Source organism: Macaca fascicularis, chromosome 17, assembly GCF_037993035.2.
Source record: "Macaca fascicularis isolate 582-1 chromosome 17, T2T-MFA8v1.1".
In the NCBI taxonomy this organism is placed as follows: Eukaryota; Metazoa; Chordata; class Mammalia; order Primates; family Cercopithecidae; genus Macaca; species Macaca fascicularis.
The window spans coordinates 13509126-13530444 of record NC_088391.1 but is presented as its reverse complement, the minus strand read 5'-3'; the positions used below and the strand labels follow the sequence as shown (position 1 = coordinate 13530444).

The following is a 21319-nucleotide window of genomic DNA, read 5'->3' as shown; positions in this document are numbered from 1 at the left end:
CCAGAACTCTTTTAAAATGAGACGTCTATATTCAGGGTTCCTAATTATATCAAAACACCCTGAAAATACCAGATAGAAATGGAGACTTCATGAATAGCGAGGGTTGAGCTTATTCACACCATAGAATTTAACAAACTTTAATGACATGTCAAGTAATGTTTTTCTTTTCTCCAGAGAGATACCTGAAACATCCAGAAAATGGTCATGAAAACATTAAAAAGTCAACTACATAGGTGACAAAAGATAATATACGCATGAAACATAATATAATGCCACTGCCTAGACTGCACAGTAAAAAAGCAATGTGGCAGGGATACAGAGCTGTCCCTGTCATAAAAGCGGCGGCACAAAGGTTTACAGGTAAGCATGGAACCAGACTAAGTGAACAGGGAACATTCAAACCTCTGAGTCCTTCATTCTAGGCCCTTCTCACATTTTAGGGAGGGAAAGGGGAAGAGGAGAGAAATGTACATACGACGTTTTAAAACAGAAAAAAAAAGAGAGAGAGAGTTTCAAATACACATATCTCAAAGGGAAAAAACTTCTGAATTTTTACTAAAATAACAGTACAGATGTTCCATACCTCAGATAAATCTAGGTAGTGATTCTTAAGAATTCTTAAAAAGCAGAAGTCAATCCTAAAGACATCAGGAATATGAAGCCCTGGCACATTAAATCTTAAAAAAAGTGGGGGGAGAAAAAAAAGAACTAGCATTTTGGGGGTATCTGCTATGTGTAAGAATTGAAACAAATGATTTAACTCAGTACTTACTCTAGCTCATTTATTTCAGATGAAAAAACTAACGCCCAGATAGTTTAAGTAACTGATAAAACTGACCACAGCAAAGTATGATTTAACACAGATCTATCTGTCTTACTCCAAAGTCCACACCCTTTCCAATGTCTGTGAAAGTATTTAACACCTTAATTCTGTACTAGGTTCACTGCAATATACTATTAATTCCCCACAACAATGATGCCCTTTTACTGAAACAAACCTGAAGTTCAGAAAGGTCAGGCTTCCATCAAGACTCATGTATTTGAGCCAGCATTTGAATTCAGTCCTGACTCAAAAGCCTGTGATTTCTCTGACATCCCAAGAATAACACTAGATTATTAAAGCTTGAATAATAAGTGACATATGGTATGAAATTATTTTAATATATGCATATAGCTTATTTCTGAAAAGTTGATTCACGATGTAGTTACCTACACAACTGAAGTAACTATACTGTGTGTAGTGCATACATGTTAACATGTATCTTTTGTTAGTCTTATTACTGTTTTACAAAATTAATATATTCTACATTTACCATGTCTGTGTCATTATTTCCTAATAGCTTACAAGTGATTAAGAGTACAAACTCTCCTGTCAGAGAAACATGGGTATTCTAGAACTGTCTCTACTAATAACGGAATGTCCCTAAACAAGTTACTTAATCTCCGTAAATGTCAGCATCTTTTTTTTTTTTTTTAATCTAAAAAGTTAATATTTTTCTCAGAGGTCTGTTATATCAATTAAATTACATGGTGTAAGAGCTGACATAATCATTCATGAAATATTAGCTGCTATTCAAATTAGAAAATTATGACTCTTCTAAGACAGATTAAATGAAAAATCAAGACCACAAATATTCCAGCAAGACAAAGGAGACAGAAATCAGAAGTAATCATTTGGAACTGTGCGGCCCAGTGATCAGAAAGATACCAGACTTCCAAGGCTTCTGGCCAGCCCCAAGGCTTTTGGGAATTGAGCAAAATTTCTTTTTACGCGGCACAATGGAATCAATTCCTACAATTGTTAGTTTGAACAGGAAACAGGAGCACCTTTTCTTGCACAAGTTCATTTATAAGCTGCCAAAATGTATTAGGAAAACCAGAAGAAATTTGTAACAGCAGCTAGAAGAATTAAGCAAAGGAATAATCAAGTAGTTTTAAAAACGCATGTGATAATTGAAAAACATTACAACATCGAGTACCTAAATCCCTTAAAAGTAGGTACGTTCTACTACTACCAATTGTTCTTCTTTAATATCAGAACAAAAACAAGAAAGTCATCTTCAGTGCAGAAATCTTTTATAAAAGTAAAAGGCCCCTAAGACATGATTTATTTGAATTCTATCTCTTTAAAGGGTGAGGTCTCTTTATTGATAATCAACATTTTATAAAATAAAACGAATTTTTTTTCCTAAAGACGAAGTTTCTTTTCTAATGAGACTACTTATAACGTTTGGTACTTCTTGGAGAAAAATACTGATTTCTTCAACTAAAATAATTGAATTCTGAGAATTCAAAGCAAACCTTAAATGAAATACTAAGTACCCACTATGTATGATTCACTATCCACCTCCACCAATCTATATATTACAATACCTTTGAAGAATTTCTTATAAAAAATAGAATTCATCAGATGTATCATTAAAAGGAGAAACATGGCATATTCCTCTCACTATTATTTTCATTAGACCAGGGAAGCATAAGTTCTATTGGCTGTAGCCTATTCAGTCTATATTCTGAACTCAGTCTATTCTGAACCCTAAAATGATCAACTACCCTCTGTAAGGTCCAAAGATCATTTCTAAGCTCAGAAAGCCAACAAGGATATGAGACTGTGCTTTAGCAAGTCTAAGGAACCTTCTCCATACTCTCCAAAGTTAGTGGGCCTTAACGTCGTCATTTTTTATTTGGAGAAAAGCAAACTGTGCTTCTCAATCAAAACTGCCATAAGTGAAACTACTAGCGGCTCAGGTATTTTCAGAATCGTCAACCTACAAATAATAGACCCACAGAAGTAATGGTAACAATTTTGCAGCAAATGTGTCAAAAAATACTTTCTAAAAATGGTATATACACAATGCTATCCTTAGTAGAACCCATGGTCATCTACTCAAACCATTAATAACTCTTTTGCTCTTCACAACAAAGGCACAAGTACCCTTGGCGAGGCAATAATATCATCTTTAATACACAAATGAAGATAAAACTCTAAAATGAAGTTACGTGATCAAGAACACTTAGCTAGAAGTTCAGGACAAGAACTAGAAGTCTGACTTATAGTCTGGCGTCTTTCTAGCACAAGATGCATCATCAATTGCAAAGTTATACATTGTCTTTTCCTAGAAAGCTACACACATTATGTCTAGCTTTGTGTTATATGTTACTATTAAGTATCTGAGATCCTAAAAGGAAAATTAAAATTAACATAAACTCCACTTTTACATGATCACATGTAAGCCACGATATTACAGCTTAATAAAAGCCACAATATCACACACCAACTATTCTGCACCACTAAATTTCTGAAGTTGAATCCTACATTTTCCTTAAAAGGTTAATACGTAGATTCAGGATTTAATTATAATTCAAAGTGATGTGGCATTAGCATAAAGTAGTTAATACATGTTCTATGATATCTTGATAATGAAATCTTTACTGTCATCGTTTTATACTGGTACCTTTGTGGAGTCTGCTGACTGACAATAGCATTTGCAGTCTCCCTCAGATATACCTCCCAGTCTGTCTCAGGGATTTCTTGATCTGCAGTAAAAGGATATCTACACAACAAAAAGAGAATACAAGAAGTTAAAAAGAAGTGTGCTTATGTCCTAAAACAGCAGTCCCCAACCACTGGTCTGTGCCATTAGGAAATGGGCTACACAGCAGGAGGTGAGCAGCGGATAGGCCAGCATTATAGCCTGAATTCCGCCTCCTGTCAGACCAGTGATGGTATTAGCTTCTCATAGGAGCATGAACCATATTGTGAACTGCTTATGCAAGCGATCTAGGTTGCATGCTGCATACGAAAATCTAATGCTTGACAATCTGAGGTGGAACAATTTCATCCTGAAACTATTCCCCACCCTTACTCAGTCCATGGAAAAACTGTCTTCCACAAAACTGGTCCCTGGTGCCAAGAAGGTTGGCAGCCGAAGTCCTAGAATGTAACTACCCCTTCCACTCACTGTTGCACTCTGCAGGCTTCACACATAAGCAGGGCTTTTCTGAGATTTCTACAAGACTTCTCTGCAAGTCTATGAGCCAGTTGTGAAGGAAGATTCAGACCTTCCTTCTTGCACACAGTAGATAACACGTGGCAAATCTACAAATAAAGTTAACAAAAATGGGCAATCCATTAAAAAGCACATTAATTTCTGTTGATATCCTTCTAGACCCTTATAACTATATTACTCTCGAAATTCTTATAAGTGAAACTTATATAAAAGTAACTTACCACTCTGCATCTAACACAATGTTACATATTACCCCTACTTTGCATGAAATCTCCCAAAATCTATTAAAAGCAGGAAAGATATTTAATGTGAGGAATCATAATTTTTGCTGATGGTTGTTAAGAATGATAGAGAAAAAATATATCTGTGTGTATAAATATAAATATTAATGTTATTTCATACTAACTTTAATTCCCTTCCTAGGGATTAGGTATTCCCACATCATCTCTTTGTAAAATCTATTTTCTCAATATTCCGGCCTCCTCTCATAGACAGCTAAATCAGCTTGAGAAAGAAGACAGTAAATAACTAGCCCTTACCTAGTTTAGTGGAATTCGTAATACCTACTTGTTCAAGGTAAAGAGGGTTTAAAGGGAAAAACACTTTCTATATATTGGCATCTGGTATGTATAACTATACGCTTTAGTTTGTTCATATATTAACACTTTGCATCCAGGTCTGTAAATGTTCTTGAATTACTGATATGCTTCTCTTCTTTTACAACAAGCATACAGTATACAGAGAATCTGAGCTGATTTTTCAGAAAAGCGTAACTTGACCTACATCTTCAATGCTGGGAGCAGGCACACGAACCGCCAAGCACCTACTACGAATAGGCGGGATCACTTTAGATGTAGAATTGCAGCACAAGATCAATCGGCAGGTAGACATATATTTTTCCATGGTTCTTCGCAAGGCATGCTGAGCATCTTTGGTGAGTTTGTCAACTTCTGTCAATAACACCACTGAGTCAAAGAGAAACAAAACAAACTTTAACTTGAGTTCACTCAAACTTTAACTTGTCTCTTTCTTCCTCCCCATTATCCAGGGTGAAATCCTAAATAATAAGCCTGATATACTACTCTTCCCTTTGGCAGAGATAAAGTTATAAGTACGGTAAAATTACTTTATTTTTTATTTTAAAACACTACAATCATACTCCGGTTTCTCTTCAGATCATATAAATCTTTTGCCTTTTACTAAATATTTGTATGGATAGGAACAGCTCTGAGTTTTTAATATTGTGAGACCTTGCATTGGCAGGGCTAGTAAAAAAAAAAAAAAAAGAATCTATAATCAAACAAGACCAAGAAACACTAGGCTAAATGAAGTTAAAAGGTTACTTTGTAGTAGAAATCATTGCAACCTTTATTTATATACACTAAAATTTACCAAGACAAGGAAGTACTGTGCTGCATTTCCCCAAAATAACTTTACTCAGCAGCACATTTCTGTGGTACATCTTAATCTAAAATATTAAATTCCAAGGAATAGACTTTGGAAAATAGTGGTGCAAGAGATGTAGGCAACAAGGCATAAAGATATCTGGCCACCATAAAGTAAGATTCCATCTGGCCACAATCACAGATCAGCCTTAACACGGTTCAGGAATAATGTAGAGACAGAAACTGAATCCAGTATTGTATTTTTCATTACATTAACAAATTATTTCTAGCAGATGAACTGGTGGCATGCAGCATTTGGATCTGCCCCATAAAAATAAACAGAACAACTAAAGATTCCAAGACAAAGAACGCATGAACATTTTACAGAAACTAGGCAACAAGCTTTACCCAAGAACCCCAAACATGAGCACATGAGAATAAGAAACTAAAACTGCAAAGGCCCACATAGTATCAGCAACGGTGTGGGAGGAAGATTTTGACAGACTTTAGGATAAGAAAAGCTCAAAATCACCCACAGGAATATACTAGAAACCATGATGGGGCCAATTTGAAAGCAGTAGGCCAGGCACAGTGGCTCATGCCTGTAATCTGCCTGTAATCCCAAGATTTTGGGAGGCTGAGGAAGGCAGATCCCTTGAGCCCAAGAATTCAACACTAGCTTGGGCAACACAGCAAAACCCCATGTCTACAAAAATACAAAACATTGCCAGACCTGGTGGTTTGCACCTGCAGTCTCAGGAGACTGAAGTGGGAGGATTCCTTGAGCCCAGGAGGTCAAGGCTGAAGTAAGCTGTGATGGCACCACTGCACTCCAGCCTGTTGCAACACAGTGAGAGACACTGTCTCAAAGAAAGCAGCAGTCTTACCGAGGTGGGAGATTCAACAGAGCCCAATTTATGGGTGAGACCAAGGGAACCCTGACGCAGTAAGGTCTGACAGAACAGTAGACTCTGAGAATACCAAAATGAACCTCCCTTCTAAGACAATGTTCCATGTGGCTGTGGCTGGTGCAGGGGCTTGTGCCTGCAATCCCAGCACTGTGGGTAGCCAAGCTAGGAGGATGGCTTGAGGACAGGAGTTCGAGAATAAGACAATGCTCCACAATGAGAAGAAATTCCAGAAACAGAATCCAAACTGAGAACAGGTAAAAGAGAGACAAAGAATCCCAATAAAGGTGACAGAAAATAAGATAGGGAATAGAGCTCAGAACACAAGGTCATTTATTTATTTTTTTATTTTATTTTTTGAGAGACAGGGTCTCACTCTGTCACCCAGGCAGGAGTGCAGTAGCTCGATCATGGCTCACTGCAATCCCAAACTCCCGGGTTCAAGCAATCTTCCCACCTCAGCCTCCCAAGTAGCTAAGACTACAGGCATGAGCCTATTTTTTTTTTTCCCCTTTGGCAAGATTGGGTTTTGCTGGTCTCAAACTCCTGGCCTCAAGTAAAGTGTCATATATTTTTGATCACTTTGTAAAACTAATACAAGAGGTAGCTGTAGAGCCCCAGACCTAGAAAAAACTCTCTGGCCTGCCTCTGCTTCCTAAGCACAGGAAAACTCACTTTACTTTTAACAAAATGACCAATACAAAAGGATCATCGCCAAATTTAAACAGTTATGTAAGAGAGTCGAGCAGAGGAGCAGAATAACATCTTTATGGATGTGAAAGAGTCGAAGTATTTTCTAAACTGTTAATTAATAGTTATTGTTCTTTTTAAGGAACAGTAAGCTTCATGTGAAAGGTTATTTCAACTGTAATTGGGTGGTAAAATATTGTTAGTATTTTTAATGACCCTAAAACATTTCACTTTTAAAGGTTTGTAATTGTAATTAGGTATTATTAATTTTGACTAAAATGTTAAATTTCAACTAAATTTCTTATAATAACAGATCTTCAACATTTCTCTTATAATATTAATAACAGATTGAGGATAATGGCACAGTATTTCCTACATTTACATATACATGTCATTATTTTGCATAGTGATGTTGGAAATAGTGAGTAAGCAGTACTTGGTAGGCAGAAAACAGCATTTTAATTCAACATGACAAGTGACGTTTACTCTAGAAATGCAGAACAGTTTTGTTTTGCCTTTTTTTAGGGATACAGTCTCGCTCTGTCACCCAGGCTGGAGTACAGTAGTGCAATTACAGCTCACTGCAACCTTGAATTCCGAGGCTCAAGCAATCCTCCTGCTTCAGCCTCCCAAAGCACTGAGATTGCTAGCATAAGCCACTGTGCCTAGCAAAAGTTTTAATATTAGAAAATCCAGTAATATAACCTATGATATTAATGAACTAAAGAAAAATCACAAAAGCACATTCATGGATGAAAAAGAAGCATCAGACAACATTTAACACACATTTGTGTTAAAGACACTCAATAAAATAGGAACTTGAGAATATTTTCTTACCGTGATCAAATATATATATCTCAGACCAAAATTCAGCAATTAATTATGGGAAAACACTAAGGCTTTCCTTCCATGGACATCTGCTATCTCTATCACTATTAAGCACACTATTGGGGGGTTGGCCAACATAATTAGAGAAGAAAAAGTATTTAGAGCCATAAAAATTGGAAAGAAAAAGGAAAAATAATTTACAGATTATACGGATATACATCTAAAAAAAACCTCAAACTATCAAAAGACAATTACAAACAGTAAGAGAATTTAATAACACAGCAAGATATAAAAGTAGGATATAAATGTTAGTAACTTACATATATAAAACATTCAGAAAATATAAGACTCCATATATAGTAGCAAAAAATAAATTCATAAATGTAAATTTATTTTGAAATATGGAGACTGAGGAAAGAAATCAGCTGAGAATATGTACAGGGAATTCACAAAATAATAAAAATGAGCAATATTAAACAAAGGAAAAATTTATCGCACTCAGTAAGGAGGAACAAAACACTATCTTCTCCACTCAAACTGACAAAGGTTAAAAGGAATTGTCTTCAGTGTTGGTAAATGTCACAGAGAAATGAGCACTCCCAAACACTGCTATTGGTAGTATAAATCTATACCCACTTTCAGACAGAGAATTTGGCAAAAAATATCAAAAGCAATAAATGATGGCATATTTACTATCACAAAATCTCACCAGTAAGAATGTATGCATATATATAGAAAAAAATGCTTGGAAGATAAAGTCTAAACTGTTAATAGTAGCTGTCTCTGGATGGTGGGAATATAGCTGATATTATTTTCTTTTTTATCTAAATATTTGATAATGAACATATGACTTGGGTCATAAGAACAGCTATTTTAAAATCATGTACTTTCTTATTTGAAAGCACATATTTTTATTCATCTTGTTCTAAAATATCAAATGGATGGCACAAATAATCCTCTTTCACATAAAATTCAATTCCATTAGACTATAAACTCCCATGAGCACAGAGATCATACTTCTCTCTTGTTCACTTTCATAACTCAAAAAAAAAAAGAGAGAGAGCACTAATGCTTGGCAGCTTCGTAAAACGAAGTCTTTTGATCACCTACCTTTAAAATCCCTTTGAGAGTTTGTTTCAAGTTGTTGTGATTGTGCCACTGTTTTCAACATCTCCTGAATGACGACTCGGTCACTATTTCCAGCATCACTACACAAAACAAAAACAATGGTATATAGTATGCCCTTAATATTGTTATTATAAGGAAAATGTTGAGGTTCTTAAGTGGTCAAAATTTCAATCAAAATTAATATCACCTAGCTATAATTATAAGCTCCTTAGAAGTAAAAAGTTTTAGGGTCATTAAAAATACTAACAATATTCCAATTGGATTAACATCACTGAAAACACTAAAAATGTTCTTACATTAAGTTTACTGTTAACATAAAAAAAGCAACTACTAATAATTAGGTAACAGTTTAGCAAACACTTTGACACTTCTGTACTGACTATAAAAAACTAATACCTAATTATAGTTCATTTCTCAACTATCTATAATTGTTGAAAATACAAAAAATAACTCTTTGAAACAGAAATTCAATCCGTATTCCTCTTCCACATCCCCAAAATAGCAAAGATCTAAGAGAGAACAAAGAGAAATCTGCTCCCAGCACTAGAATGAAACTGATTCAGAGATTCAGTAAGGCGATGAGATAAGCAAATTGGGTTTAAGACACAAAGTCAAAACTCCGTATTGATCTGTCATTTACACCAATATTATTGCTTTGGCACTTCAGTCAAGGACCTCTCAAACCAACAGAAGTCAATTTAGGCTGAATGAATGTTAATTTCAATCACCCCGAAAGCAACTGGCTTATTCTCCAATTGGTTATCTATGCTTCAGAAGAACTCACAATGAGAAAAACAGGTCAAAGCAGTTAACTTTATTTTCTCAAACAGCCACTAAGTTTTCCCAAGTCACTACTACTATTATAGATCAATATACCTACAGTGTTGCTCTTACAATCATTTTCCTAGCCAAGAATCCAAAACATTCTCCATTTGTCTATGGAATTAACACTCCCTTTGTTTTTATGATCAAACCCATTCCCAACAACCTTATTTCTGTTAGTTTTCTTTGAGATGCCTAGAGAAAATAATAATACCTATCTGTTAGGGTTGTTTTAAGGATTAAATGTAATAATCCAGGTAAAGCTTCTCACAAAGTGCCTGCTACTGAAAACAACATACACATTAGCTTGTAATGCTATTCCTCCTGCTCCATTTGGTCTCCTCCCTCTCCCTGAAACGGATGTTCACTCTTGCCTCTGTGCCACTGCCCATGTTGCGTATGCCTGACAATATCCTCAATTCTGTTCTCCTTTAAGAACTCATACAGTCCCGCAGATCATTACAGCTTACCCAGTTAGCTCCCAGAATCATTTCTACACCACTTCATACTTAACAGCTGTTGCATGAGTTTTCAATGCCTCTCCAACAAGTTCCTAATCTTATTACTGCATGACAGAGAATAAAGATATTGGTTGGTGGACTATTACAATACCTCCAATCAAGAAATTTAAACAAAGAGAGTGACAAAGATTTGGCGACCCAAAGTCAATTTCTGAAATATTTACTCCAAACACTGTAAACTTTTTAGACACACTGCTCATCAGTAATGAATGAGCCAATATAATTTAACAAAAATTTACTGACAATATAATATACTGTGTGTACATCAATGAGCTCCCTAGAGCTAGAAAAGGTAAATATATCGTCGAAATCATTTGACACAGAAGGCAAAACGGGAAGGGCTTTAGGATTCCCATTTCAAGCAGGGCAGCTCCACTTTAATCTGTTTTATAAACTGTGCTTCCACACGTATCAATTTACTTCAAAAAAGGATTTCAATCTTTAAAAAAACGAAAGCCCAAAACCAATTTCTTTAAAAATGCTTAATTTCTATATAGTAGTAACTTACCTAGGATTAACTTCAAGGTGGTAGTTACTTGCAATGGTGCTAATTTCAATTTTCTTTTTAGATGGAGTCTGTGGACAGAGAAAAAGGTATTTTTAACATTTATTTATTGCCTATTTCCCCACTCTTTTGTATTTCCATTGGTTTTCCTTTTATTATACAAAGTAAAACTCGAGATAACCACCATTCCATGTTTTAACTTTGTTAATCCCACTCTTTTCTCAATGTGCAGATAAACATGTTTTTATACAAATTGGGTCAAATCACACATCCTGTTTTATTGTGACTACCTTTTTCTTTTCCTTATCTCCAGAAATCCCCAAACCAAATCTGTATACCATTTGAAACACAGATCATTGCAAACGATCTGTTCCTTTGAGTCTTTTCCATGTTAACACAAAAATAAACATACACGAATATATTTTCATGGAGTGTCAATTTCTTGTAAAAAAATAAAAATTAAAAAAAAGGAAATCATACACAAGTCTCTGTGTTTTGCTTTTCCTACTTAATATATCTTGGCAATCCTCTCAGATAACTAGCACAGTGTTATAGTCACACACCAACCTATGGCATGGATATTCCAAAGCTGGTCACACTGATGGACATTTTGTTTTCTGAAATCAAACAATTCCACAATTAACATATGTGTACATATACTGCTTTCATTTCTATGTAAGAGATTCCCAGTTTTGGGGATTGAAGGGAATGTGTTTTCTAACTTTAATATAATACATATGTGTGTGTGCGTATTGACCAGTCTGCTTCATAAAACGGTCTAACGATTCACTTTTCCACGGGCAACTCTCTTCCCCAACATTCCCCATCTACAGTAGGTTTTATCATGCCTTCCAATTTTCCAGTTTGGTGGGTATATAATAGACTCACACTGCTTGACTATCACAAAGGTCAAACATCCTTACATGTGTTTACTGCCACTTACATTTTTCTCCTGTGACTATTTGTTACAAAAGAATCTATTATTCAGTTTTCTACCAGATTGTCTTTCTGTTGCCAATTTGCAAAAATCTCTTATTTATACATTCCTTTCAAATATTTTGTAACAATCTTTACTTTTTCTATTGATTTTATGTATAATTTCTGCCATAGCAATTTTTTTTTTTTTTTTTTTTTTGGAGACAGAGTCTAGCTCAGTCACCCAGGCTGGAGTGCAATGGCCCGATCTCGGCTCACTGCAAGCTCCGCCTCCCGGGTTCCCGCCATTCTCCTGCCTCAGCCTCCCAAGTAGCTGGGACTACAGGTGCCTGCTGCCACGCCCGGCTAATTTTTTGCATTTTTAGTAGAGACGGGGTTTCACTGTGTTAGCCAGGATGGTCTCGATCTCCTGACCTCGTGATCTGCCCGCCTCGTCCTCCCAAAGTGCTGGGATTACAGGCGTGAGCCACCGCGCCCGGTCGCAATTTTTCAAATTCATATATCCAGGTGTCTACTTTTCTTCTACAGTTTTCATGTTTTCCTATAAAAGGTTTTATTTACCCATGAGCAATTCATATAGTCTAAAAAATTTTACTCTAAGATATTTAGTGTTTCATTGTAACATTTAAGTCTTTAATTCATCTGGAATTTGTCTCTCTAAATTGTTATGTCATAGGGACTCAACTTTGTTTTCTCTGGATAGATAACTAGTTATGATGACACACTCTGTTGGCTCACCCTCTTCCACTGATTTGAAATAGACCTCCATCACATTTCTAAGCTCTCTTTCCATTTTCACTTAGTCTAATTCTCTATTTTCATGCCAATATAATACTATTTTATTTACAATAATCATACAGTATGATTTACTACCTGGTAACACAAGCCCTACTTCACTAGTCTTTTTTCATAATTACTTTAGCTAGTCTTAGAAATGTACTGTTCCATATGGATGGACTTTAAGATCATTTCATACAATTATAACAACCACTTGAATTTTAATTAGAATTTCGTAGAAATTTATAGTGTCACCTGGGGCAAACAGATCATTTAAATTATTAAGCCTTCCATCTGGGAACATGCTGCAACATTCCATTTGATTGGCTGTTTATTGTCTCTCTATAAGATACTAGTTTCTTCTGACAGATCTCACACCATTTTTGTTAAATTTGTCCCTATATAAGAATTTCCACCACAACATACAACCAGCATCTCAAACTCAATGTATCCAAATATATGCTAATCAACACTAGCCTAAAATCCAGTTACCTTCCTGAAGATTCTGTTTATAGCACTGCCATCCACACTCAGCATATGATTTTTTCAATGCCTAATATGTAAAGACATTCTACCAGAGGATATGAAAATGAATATATGTTCTTGACATACAGTCAAAACAAATACAATCTTGTCAAAGTAGATGTATAAACTACTACAACCAAAGCAAAACAAAGTAAGTACTATTAAAAGTATAAACTACAAGTTGTAGAAGAAAAGTTAATTCTAATGGGGTAGGAAAAAGAAGGATACATTTCAGCTAGATTTTAAACATCATCTATAATGGAAAAGCATAAAAATGCGCTACATGGTATGAAGCTGGACATCTTAGCAAGGGCAAGATCATAGGAAGCCTCTCAACATCCCAGAGTTTCAGGCCTCCTTTCCCAGTCAGTCAGTTGCCCACTCTTTAACAAGTCACTTGATACCATGTTTAACATTTTTCTCAAAACGATTCTCTTTCTTTCCATCCCCATTACTGCTCTCAGAAAAATGAAGTTTGGAAACCTGAGTTCTAATTCCAGCTAAAACATTGTCTTCTTAGGCAATCTGAAATTAATCTCACCCTCTACATTTTACCCCAAACCCTCCGTTGCTCTTATTTCCTATCTAACATAAATGGCTTTGCTCTGGTTATAACAGGTCTATAAATCAGTACCTCTCAAATCCTGTGCCCCAAGACTACCTGTGAAATTCTTATTTAAATTATACATTAGGAAGCAATTGGGTTGGGGGCATACATGACCAAGACTGAAAGTCCCTGCTATAAATCACTTTCAGGGCCTCAAAGTGAAATGCTTACTGTGATGGTCTGATGTTCAATTCTCAATTTTTCCACTCCAACACCATAAAGTTCACGTAGAATACACATAATTCTTGTCTTTTTTCCAGCACCTGATGGTCCATACACTAACAGATGAGGAAAGTCGCCACACTGCACCTGAAAAAAAAGAACAAGGCGTTTTTCCCTAGTCAAACTGAATTGCTCTAGGTAGAACCAAACTACTTTTTAAGTATCAAATATTTTATGTATCTACCCATGAAACTCCAAGTTCATGGGTAGATATACCCAAGTTTTTATATATGTGTAAAACTTGGAGTTTCATGGGTAGATAAACAAAATATTGTGTATCATATATATGTATATATATTCTGAAATGTTTACTATTCGCCTGGCACTAATTTTGTATAACTTACATACATGACACAGCACATGCAAGACACAAAAGTAAATGCTAGAAAGCAGGAACTCCTAAACCTGGCTATCAGAAGCACCTAGAAAACTTTTTAAATAAAGGACTGACTAATGAATAGACCGTATCATCCATGAGATTACGATTCTGTAACTCTGAGATTCAGGCCTTTCTTAGTTTGGACTATTAGAAACAGTCCCTGTGATAACAATTCAGTGTATTTGGTTCCTTTGGGAGGTTACTTGTGAGATAAAGGAAAACTTCATAGGAGAGGAAAGGAAGGCAGCCAGCCACTAAGAGTGTGTTTTCAAGTTGAATGCCTCTAGGTATCTGTGTTTGATCCTGCTAGGGAAACTCTTAAAGCCAACATAAACACCCACCAGAGTGTCAACCTACCCAGGGGGTGGGGAAGCTGCAATATGATTATCTCTGATTAGTTCTTTCTTGAAGCCTGCTTAGGAAAGTGGATGGGGGAAATGAAAGAGCATTAACTTCAGGCATTTCAAATCTGTTTATGGGTGTCACAGAGAGAAAAGCCCTCAGGCAAAGTACAGATCTACAAAGTTAGAAGTCAGAAGTCAGTCTGTGTGCACTTAAAAGCAAGAGGACTGGGTAGGGCACTAACCGTATCTGCTGATGATGAGTGTTGCAAAAGCTTTTCAGGTGTTTCTGATGATCAGTCTGGTTTGGTAACCAGTGCTACGAAGGCTATAAAGATGAGTGGGTGACAGACCTTAGCCTCAGGCACATAAAATCTTTTAAGGCAAAGTTCTGTAAATAACCATTATTGAAAAAATGGAATACGTATCTTAAGAGAAGCGCTTATTGCAATGAATTTTAATACCTTGTAAACTCATCCATCTCTGTCACAGAAAAGTCTCAAGGAAAAAAACTATCAATCTAATACAGTGCCTGGAAAATGGTAGGTGTCCCATAGACACTTACTGCCTTTGTTTTTTAAACTTCAATCTAACCAAAAATAAGGATTATGCTTTAAATGTTTCATAGTTTGATTAAGCTGCAAATAAAAGAGTAAACAGGTGAACATTTCTTAAAAGCAAATTTAACACTTAAGATCATTATATAAAATTGATGTCCAAAATATACATTCCAAATTCTGTACAACAAAAAGTGGCCACGGAAAATAAAATGTATTCTATGACTAGGAAAACTGAAGACAAAGCTATTGATGGAAAATGTAATTTGTCTATAAATTATGGATACTGCCATAATCAATTTACTTTAAATTAGTATACATGCAGTATGAATAATTAAAGATCAATCTCGCAACACTATCAACTAGTCTAATGACTTTCATATGTACAGTCATTTCTTATTATTTCTTATTTTTAAGAAGCACTTAACAATTAAATAGTATCTGTAAACGTAAGAAAGGTCGGTAAGGGAAAACCAGGGTATTGGGCAAAAACATTTCAACAGCATCATATATTAATCTGCGGTCCTTAATAGGAGTAAACAAATGTCTTCCACAGACACTAAATAACTTAGTCTCCTAAAGATCCTTCTTCACTCTCTACTCCCTGAAAGATTCAGTTCGTTCCTCACAAAATATTGCCATTAGACACTTTTATCAACTACAACAGACAAAGAGGCATCAGGATAGAGGGGAGGGAATCTTTCATAAAGCGCTAATCTCAGCCAGGCACGGTGGCTCACGCCTGTAAGCTCAGCACTTTGGCAGGCCGAGGCAGGTGGATCACCTGAGGTCAGGAGTTCGAGACCAGCCTGGCCAACGTAGTGAAACCCCGTCTCTACTAAAAAATAAAAAAATTAGCCGGGCGTGGTGGCGGGCGCCTGTAATCCCAGTTACTCCGGAGGCTGAGGCAGGAGAACCTCTTGAACCAGGGAGGCAGAGGTTGCAGTGAGCCGAGATGACGCCATTGCACTCTAGCCTGGGCGACAAGAGGGAAACTCCATCTCAAAAAAAAAAAAAAAAAACTAATCTCAGGAACGTCCTAGTACAATTTATTTGAGAATTTTATGATCTTTGGAGTAAATACATATTTACAACACTTTACCTGTCAATGACAACACTGACATCGAGAAATCTTAAGCCAGTTAGAAAGCAAATCTCATCGTGTCACCTATGCTTAAAATGTTCCAACGGCTTCCCATCTTATTCTGAGACTTACTAAGTCTGCACCCCCAACTCCCATTACCCTTCCCGCTGGTTCACCATTATCGGCTACACCAGCCTCCTGAGTTTCTTAGAATATGCTGCGCATATTCCTGCCCGGGAATTTTGCACATGCTGTCTCCTCCTACCTGTTCCACTCTTCGCTCGGATTTCTGTATTTACGACTTTTCAATTTCCTTCAAGTCTCGGCTCAGATGCCACTTCTCAGAGGAGCTTTTCTTGTTTAAAAATACAAGCCGGCCTCCCACACCTTTTCCCCCTTCCCTTTGTTATTTTTCTCTATAGTACTTATCACCTTCCAATGCAGGAGGAAGAAGCACTGCTCCTCAGGGGAGTGCAAAACCCCGAGCCAGGGGGCCTCCGCTCTCCCATGCTCCCGGCCCCCGCGGACTCACCAGGTTGCGCAGCTGGGTCGCCTGCTCCTTGTGATAGTCCAGCCGTCCCAAGGAGCAGGGCCGATACTTGTCCACCCAGAGGCTCATGGCAGCTCGACTTCCCGGGGACCTACGCTTGAAAGTCCCGCGCGAGCGCGCGTCTTCCCCCAAACACAGAGACAAGTTTTCCCGCGAGCGCCAAATCTCGTGACGTCACTACCGGTCGCGGCTGCGTAAATGATTTAGGACGCAAAGGCTACGGGGGCCGTGTGCAGACAAAATCAGCCGCCGCGTCGGTGCCTTGTAGTTCTGAAATTCACTGCTTTGTTTTCTCTTTGTTCGCACCCTCTATTATATTGTATAAATTATCAGGCGAATTGAAAATGTGGTTCTGACCCTCTTGGCGTTACATCCGGATACCTCAGAGAAGACACTTCCTTTCATTTATTCATTCTCTCATTCACTTAATTCATTAAACAAAAATTTACTGAATATCTGCTAGGTGTGGAACTCAGTTTTCGGCACTAAATATACATCTCAGGGTTTCACTCACTTGGCAGGTACCCAATAAAGCTTCAATGGATAAATCGCTTAAAAATGTCTGATCTTCACTATCCTTTGTTACCTCTATTCCTCAATATTCTTATTGAATTAGAAGCAAAAGAATCAAGAGCATGGAAAAACTACCGAGATGTGGCCTGTAGGGGAGAAGACATGAGGTTAATATGCATTCTAAGCCTAGAATGTTTGAAAGCCCTCCAATTAAAATGTGTAGAAGGATCTGAACCCCTCAGAAAATATTCTGCATATGAAGTTCATATGCAACTTTTGAAGTTCTCTTCAAATAGTGCCTCTCAAAATGCACTTTACTCATTGTACATAATATTAATTCCTTATTTAATTTATGCTTTTATTTTGTGTATTGTTGAGAACCCTAAGTCTTGCCATTTGATTGCAAGGTCTTACAGGCAGGAAATGATTTCCAAATATACTTAATGACCTTTCACCAAAGTACCTCTTACTCATTTACTAATCAAGAATTTATCATGCTTTTCTATGAATCGTCATATTACATGAATTACTCCTGCAGGCAAGGTATTATCCACATCACCAAGTGTAAGATTTAATCCCTGTTCTCGAGAAACTTTCTATAATAAGCCTGGAAGGCTTCTGCCTCAGGGCCTTGGTAATTACTGTTTCCTCTTCCTGGACTATGTTTCTCCAGAGTCAGCAGAGTTGAGCCCCTCATTTCCTTCAGGATGTTGGCTCAAGTATTGTGTCCTCACTGAGGGTTCCCTGACCACCCTATTTAATATAGCAAAAAAGCTTCATCTTCTTTATGCTTCTCTCCATTTGAATTGAAATGGAGGAAGTGTTTGAAATGAGAACGTAAAGGAAATCAGAAGCAGAGATACTGAATTGTGGTCTATGTGGATATCATAATCATAAAGAATGATACTGGAAATAAGTACTGAGAGGAAGAAAGAGAAGGACCAAGTGCTAGAATGATCAATGATTTGGCAAGAGTTACCATATAAGCATGACAGACAACTTCAATAAGGAGGAGTGGTTGACGGTAGAGGCTGAAGACATGTGCTTCAATGTTGTTGGGGGTTCTGAAGAAGGAGAAATAGTGTGGTGGGCCCAGGAAGTCCAGTTAAATTTGAATTTCAGATAGCTTTTTCATATGTCTGGCAAAATTTATTACAAATGATATTTTTCTCGTATAAGTATGTCTCTGACAATATTTGAAATTGTAATAAATACTGCCAGGGACATACTTATATGAGAAAAAACTCAGTGTTTATCTGAAATTCAAATCTAACCAGTGCCCTGTATTTTATCTAGCAATTTTACTCCAGACTCTTGAATATATGGGACATGAGAAATTGCTACAGAGGAAGTAAAGTCCTTGGGGTTGGTAAACTACAGCTGCAATCACTTTAATGTTTAATGACTCTGGCCCTCAAGTATCTTAGCTCTTTTTTTTTTGCTTGAGATGGAGTACCACTCTGTGGCCCAGGCTGGAGTGCAGTGATGTGATCTCGGCTCACTGCAACCTCCACCTCCTGGGTTCAAGCGATCCTCCCACGTCAACCTCCCAAGTAGCTAGGATTGCAGGTATGCACCACCACGCCCAGCTAATTTTTTGTATTTTTAGTAGAGACAGGGTTTCACCGTGTTGACCAGGCTAGTCTTGAACTCCTGAGCTCAGGCAATCCACCTGCCTCAGCCTCCCGAAGTGCTGGGATTACAAGAGTGAGCCACCACGCCTGGCAATCATATAGTAATTGTAAGTTTAATTTTTTGAGTAACTGCTATACCGTTTTCCACAGCGGCTGCACCACTTTACATTCCCACCAGCAATGCAAAAAAATTCCAATTTCTCCACATCTTCAACAACCAACAACCTTTTTAAGTTTTAGTCATTCTGGTGGGTTTAGGGAGGAATCAATCTCATTATGATTTTAATTTCCCTAATGATTAATGATGTTGAGCATCTTATAGACTTATTAATGATTAGAATACTCTTTTGTAAAGTGCCTATTCAAATATTTTTGCCTATTTTTACTAGATTGTTTATCTTTTTCTTATTGATTTGTTTCCTTTTTATACATGTATTTTAAATATCTTTTTCCTACATGTAGCTTGGTTTTAATCGCTGTTAATGGTCTTTTAATAAATAGAAGTTCTTAATTTTAATATAGTTCGGCTCATACTGTGTTAAAAAATCTTCAAAGTCTTGACAATGTTCTTCTGTGAGTTTTTCTTTAAGTTTTATGGTTTTGCTCTCATATTTGGATTTTAAATCCACTGGAATTCATTTTTTTGTATGCCACCATACAAAAAAGTCTAAAAGGTCAAGATACATTTTTTTTCCATGTGGATATCCAGTTACACCAGCACTGTTTATTAAAAAGACCTTTATCCACTGTACTGTAGGGTCACCTTGTCATAAAGCATGTGACCTTATATGTGTAGATTTGTTGCTGAACTCCCTGTTTTGTTCCATCAATCTATTTGTTTATCTATGCATAGGTACCACACTGTCTTGATTACTATAGCCTTATAATAGGTCTTGGTTTCTGGTAGTCTGACTTTTATTCTTTTTTTTTTTTTTGAGGCAGAGTCTCGCTCTGTCGCCCAGGCTGGAGTGCAGTGGCCGGATCTCAGCTCACTGTAAGCTCCACCTCCCGGGTTTACGCCATTCTCCTGCCTCAGCCTCCCGAGTAGCTGGGACTACAGGCGCCCGCCACCTCACCCGGCTAGTTTTTTGTATTTTTTAGTAGAGAAGGGGTTTCACCGTGTTAGCCAGGATGGTCTCGATCTCCTGACCTCGTGATCCACCCATCTCGGCCTCCCAAAGTGCTGGGATTACAGGCTTGAGCCACCGTGCCCGGCCAGTCTGACTTTTATTCTTATTCAAGATTTTCTTTGCCAGTTTTTGTCATCTGCATTTTCATATAAATGTTAGAATCAGCTTGTTAATATTGCCAAAATCTTGGCTGAGATTCTGTTTGGGATGGCTAGTTACAGGGAGTTAAGTCCATGTCTGAACTTTGTGGATTTCACCTTGTTGATCTTCAGAATCATAAAATATTAATTGTTTCACTTGAGCGTATTACAAACCACCTATTTTACTTAGGCTTTTATATATGCAACTACAATTCTAAAAAAACAAAAAAAAAACAAAAACAAAAAAAACAAAAAAAAACTCTACTTTCTGTATGATTTAACTGTGATATATACTTAACACATCTTCAGTTACCCCTGCTACCTTCTTAAAAGGTAATATGTTAAAACTGAAAATACTCGTTCATAGACATTTAAAAGGAAATTTTATTTTAAGTGAAATGGCATGAAAAAAACAATTAAAACTTTAAAAACACAAAATGTGATTACATATCCTAGGGGTAAAAAGACAGGGCCTTTATTCCTTTGGGGCTTTGTTTCTCTCATTACTGATGTTATTATCATCTTGATGTTTGAAATATGACTAATCTATGGTCTGTGAGAGACAAATCTTGAACACGGGAGATCCCACAGTGGAGCAAAGTGAGAGGATGACCCAGGTGACAGAGACAGAACAAGCTTGGAAAACCACCAGTCCAAGCAGAAGCAGAAGGATTGCTGTCTTCAAGAAGATAAAATTAATACCTGATAACCTTGCACATACTGAGATGAGATTTACTCCTATAGAAAAGAATTTAGTAATAAATTAGCAAGATGTGTGTTAAACACTAAGTCAAAGACGAAACGAGACAATTACTAATAGTAGAATACATACAAGGTACACAGAGTTGCTCCTCTGTATTCATGAGGAATTGATTCTAAAAACTCTGCAGATCCCCAAATCCATGGATGCTCAAATTCCTCATATAAAATGATGTAGTATCTCCATATAGTCTACACACATTGTCTTTTATACTTTAAATTATTCTAAATTACTTACAATAAGTATGCAAAGAAAATGCTACATAAATAATTGTTATACATATTGTTTTTTATTTGTATTATTTATTGTTGGTTTGTTATTTTTTGTTGTTGTTTTCTGAATGTTTTTAATGTATGTTGGGTTGAAT

General features: G+C 36.7%; 1 protein-coding gene and 1 non-coding gene across 10 annotated transcripts in view; one reads left to right on the top strand and one right to left on the bottom strand.

The window, feature by feature from the left end:
• The window catches only part of RFC3 (replication factor C subunit 3), a 739896-nt gene extending 722942 nt beyond the window's left edge, over window positions 1-16954 (bottom strand). For all 9 annotated transcript variants that reach the window (XR_012426813.1, XR_010582549.1, XR_010582550.2 and 6 more), the window contains exons 1-7: window positions 16758-16954; window positions 13814-13951; window positions 10801-10868; window positions 8932-9029; window positions 4794-4975; window positions 3963-4099; window positions 3456-3554 (exon numbers count right to left, since the gene is read on the bottom strand). Coding sequence is in view for 6 of the 9 variants with exons in the window: in XM_045376946.3 (XP_045232881.1) it covers window positions 3456-3554; window positions 3963-4099; window positions 4794-4975; window positions 8932-9029; window positions 10801-10868; window positions 13814-13951; window positions 16758-16844 (809 nt within the window). In the remaining 3 variants the exon portion in view is untranslated. The remainder of the gene's footprint in view (window positions 1-3455; window positions 3555-3962; window positions 4100-4793; window positions 4976-8931; window positions 9030-10800; window positions 10869-13813; window positions 13952-16757) is intronic.
• Window positions 5166-5276, top strand: LOC123569933 (U5 spliceosomal RNA). Its single transcript, XR_006693805.2, has one exon. It is a non-coding gene; the product is annotated as a U5 spliceosomal RNA (small nuclear RNA).
• Window positions 16955-21319: the final 4365 nt, after the last annotated feature.